Source organism: Narcine bancroftii, chromosome 5 (genome assembly GCF_036971445.1).
Source record: "Narcine bancroftii isolate sNarBan1 chromosome 5, sNarBan1.hap1, whole genome shotgun sequence".
NCBI classification, from domain to species: Eukaryota; Metazoa; Chordata; class Chondrichthyes; order Torpediniformes; family Narcinidae; genus Narcine; species Narcine bancroftii.
In genome coordinates, this window is record NC_091473.1 from 221,106,089 (window position 1) to 221,110,178 (window position 4,090).

General features: G+C 42.7%; 1 protein-coding gene across 1 annotated transcript; it reads left to right on the forward strand.

Annotated features, from left to right (window-relative positions):
• Nucleotides 1–548: 548 nt before the first annotated feature.
• On the forward strand, nt 549–1,370 carry LOC138765535 (neuropeptides capa receptor-like). The gene has a single exon (XM_069942565.1). The coding sequence runs from the start codon at nt 549–551 to the stop codon at nt 1,368–1,370; it is 822 nt and encodes a 273-aa protein (XP_069798666.1).
• The last annotated feature ends 2,720 nt before the right edge of the window (nt 1,371–4,090 follow it).

The following is a 4,090-nucleotide window of genomic DNA, read 5'->3' on the forward strand; positions in this document are numbered from 1 at the left end:
GCTGCAACCGTGTCTGCCTGTCCCGCATCGGACTTGTCAGCCACAAAAGAGCCTGCAGTTGACGTGGACATTTACCCCCTCCATAAATCTTCGTCCGCGAAGCCAAGCCAAAGAGAATGGAACGTGTTCTAAAATTACGGTAAAATGGACACGTAAACACCCTTGTAGTGCCGGCAGTTATGGTAATCGAGCTGGTATCAATCACATGGATTTATTTTGGAAGTACCCCACAGTGCATAGTCCTGGCTATGAGTAAGATGCGTATGTAACCCGGCAGAGATGCATGGCAAGGAATTGCTTTTACGCAGGATGCTCGTTTCTGGTCACCAACTCTCCCCACAGTTTCAATCCATAAACATGGCTCGACCTTCCTTTAGGTTTCGGGGGATTTGTAAAGTAACCAGTCGTTTACTGTTTATTTCTGAACTCTATTCAGCGTCAGAAATATAATTTATTTTCCTTTTTTTACAGTAATATCAGTGACTATTAAGATCCTGTTCCGAGGGAACTGCGGTCTGTCCAAAAATGTCACGCTTTACCTCCTTGCAATGGCGGCGGCGGATCTACTGATCGTTATCTTCGATCTGATAATGAGGCAGATACCAATTGCCTACAGGTACAACTTCCGTTTCCTCAAGTCCATCCCTTTGTGTAATATTCACGCCGTCCTTGTTTATACAGTGACAGATTGGTCTGTCTGGAACACCGTCGCATTCACCTTTGATCGGTTTGTAGCCATTTGTTACCAGAAGATGAAAAGGAATTATTGCACCGAGAAAACGGCGACGTTTGTACTTGGAACGGCGAGCGTGCTAAGTTTTTCGAAGAACATTTTCTGGTATTTTATGTTCACAGGTGAATATTTCATTGATAATTCCCCTTGGTTTTGTTTGACAAGAGAAGGTGCTCGGACATCAGAGAACTGGGCAACAGCCACATTCGTTCATCATATCTTCACACCGGCAATCCCATTTGTCCTCATTTTGCTGCTCAATGGGTTAACTGTAAGACATATTCTGGTGACTAGCAGGGTGCGCAGAAGACTTCGAGGTGCCAGCAGTCGGGAGAGTTTTCGAGACCCAGAGATGGAGAGCCGCAGGAAATCCGTCACTTTGCTGTATGCTATATCGGCGAATTTCATCCTGTTATGGTCGCTGTTCACAGGGTATTTCATATGGGTCCAGTTGTATTATGTTCGCGTTGTGTTTGTCAGTCCAGCTATTTTTGTGCAAGACCTAGGTTTCATGCTGCAGCTGTTGAGCTGCTGTACAAACACGGCCCTTTACACCATTACCCAGAAAAAGCTCAGGGAACAACTGAAGGAACTAGTGAAATCTTCCATCTCTCGAGTTGTGAAATGTGCTCAATGACGCGAGGAGCCAAGAAATCTTTATCGTCAGGCGCAATTTAAATAATTAATTTGACAACGAGGTGTGATCAAATAAAATATCACCCCTCAGAGGCAAAGAGAGATTGATGTAATCCTAAAGGAAACCTCGGAGTAAAGTCCCTCGAAGTAATGATCAAAATTAAACAGACTTCAAATGACACAAACTAGTTCATCTACGACGATGACCATGGGACCTGCAATTAAAATAATGCTTCGTACCTCACAAGGAATTCAATCTGTTCTTGCATTCCCGATACATTAAACAAACCGAACCTCATGCAGTAACTGAAAATAGTATAGAGCTCAGAAATACCGTGGCTGTGCCGAGGTAGAAAGGTAGCTAAATTGGTAGAGCTCATAATACATTTATTAGGTTACAAAGTTATGCATTGGTTCTTACCTAAACAAATACGACGATAATACCGTTTGGTGTACCATTGGAACATCGACTGACGAAGTCGAGGAATCTAATTGAACACGTCCAAAGCCAGTGCCAGGCAGAAGTTGTAAACAATATTTTATCATTAGTTCAAATACCCTAAGGCATGCACCCAATATAAAGCAGCAGGTACCAATTCAACGAATCATAATTACGATAAACTTTTAAGTGGAACGTCAAATCAGACCTACAAAATATCTTAAAATAAAAATAACATTAAAATCTTCACAATGAAATTAGACGTTAGAATGAGCGATTAACGTGTAAAAGTACAACTATTTAAATTCATAAAACAATTCCAATCTTTATGGAATACCGACGGGGCATGGAAAATGCAAACCAGCGGAGCAGATCAAGAATTAGCATCAAAATAACTCAGTAACTCCTGCGATTTAGAAACTCAATATAACGTTCCGCTGTAGAGCCACAGAGTAGCTCTTGATAACTCTCTCACACATGAACACACACACACACACACACACACACACACACACACACACACACACACTTAAACACACACATACACATCCACACACGGGCACACACACACACACACACACAGACACACACACAGACACACACAGACGCAGACACACACACACACACACACACACACACACACACACACACACACACACACACACACACACACACACACACACACACACACACACACACAAGGCTGGCCGGCCAGATCGATGTCTATGTCTCTTGCTTCACAATGGAGTCTGCCGGTCGCTCACACTGTCCACTGTTCACTCACGTCAACCGCTGTCTCATGTTCTGCCACTCGTGCATCGGGCCTGCTAGTCACACACAACGTTAGCAACAGAGGACGTTGGCTAAACTGTTGGTAGAACTAGGTGCTAGTTTAGTGTAGTCGTGCTCAGCAACATGATGCTCAGAAGATAGAAATTAGCTAAAAGCTGACACACAAAATATGTCAGAACAATGAAGGTCGCAGCAGCATCTGAGAGAACAATAGAGCATTTGTTGATATGCACCTGCACCGATTAGCACCCTGAGACTTCGCAGATGTGAGAAACTAGCTTTAGTATTGATAAGCTGTGGTCTTAGGATTGGTAAAATATTACACAGCAAGCGTACTAACTTAGAGATACTTTGTATATGAGAGGAACTAATTATTGGTTGTTAAAAGATGAGGTCGATTATGATTGGTGTTACATTATTCAGAATGCTACCGATCAGGAAAAAAAAGAATGTATTGGAGCTGCTCGGGGGGACTTTTGTCACTGATTCCTGAATGACAGTTCAGTAGTAGCGGTGAATGAAATTAACCCAATCTGCAGATTAAAGAATGATCCAACCAAGACTGTAGTTGAATTCAGTCATTTCGTGTGAGCACCCTGCGGAATCGGGATCCACACAACCATCTCTCACAAACCTCAATATCTTTGGGTATTTCACTCAGAAGCTCACGCGTGACCTATAACCGCACCTGGTGCAACTCATGTTCCATTCCACTGGCCAAGTCAGCTGTTCGCATTTTCATCCAAGGACAGACCGAACCAGTCGATGGCACTTAACTTCAAGCAATGTCAGGAAGCTCAAAACAGCGTCCCTCCTCTAAGACTTCGGAAAACGTGTCTCTCTCAGTGAATGAGAAGATCCTGAGAGAATGTCATTTGTTGTACATGGACTCCGAGTGCGGTAAATGTGCTATTGAACATATAAATTCAGTATATTTATAGGCAACAGCTCAATCCTACTGCAGTGCATGTTTGTGTGACACAAACATGTTTCAGATACCAACGACTATATTTTTGTATCTGTGAGGTGGATCTCGGGGTTCAAGTCGTCTGAAATGGCAGCAATTCATCTTTGTATATTTCCATCTATGAGTCTTTCCCTCCTTCTCCCTCCCTCTCTTCCTCTTACCATCACGCTCTCTCCTCCTCAATCTCTCTTCCCCATTCCAACACAAAGAGTAAACATGCTCCTTCCACATCTAGGCAAACCTAAATTTGACCGCTGTTGAATATTCGATAGTATGTTTAATCACAAATATGCAATAGATGTAGCCTTTATGATTCACTCTTGGACACCAGAGCATGTAAATTTTCAAACAGCGGGAATGAGGCAGAGATCGAGAATGGAGTCATCATTTTTAAGTTTAAGATTCCCAAAATGACGAAATTGGAATGACATTCCCAGACTGCGGCAAAGGGAATGAGACTAAAAGTGTGAAAGAACCCATCAAAGCTTTATGCTTGGAGGAATATGAAAACTTCTGGTGAAAG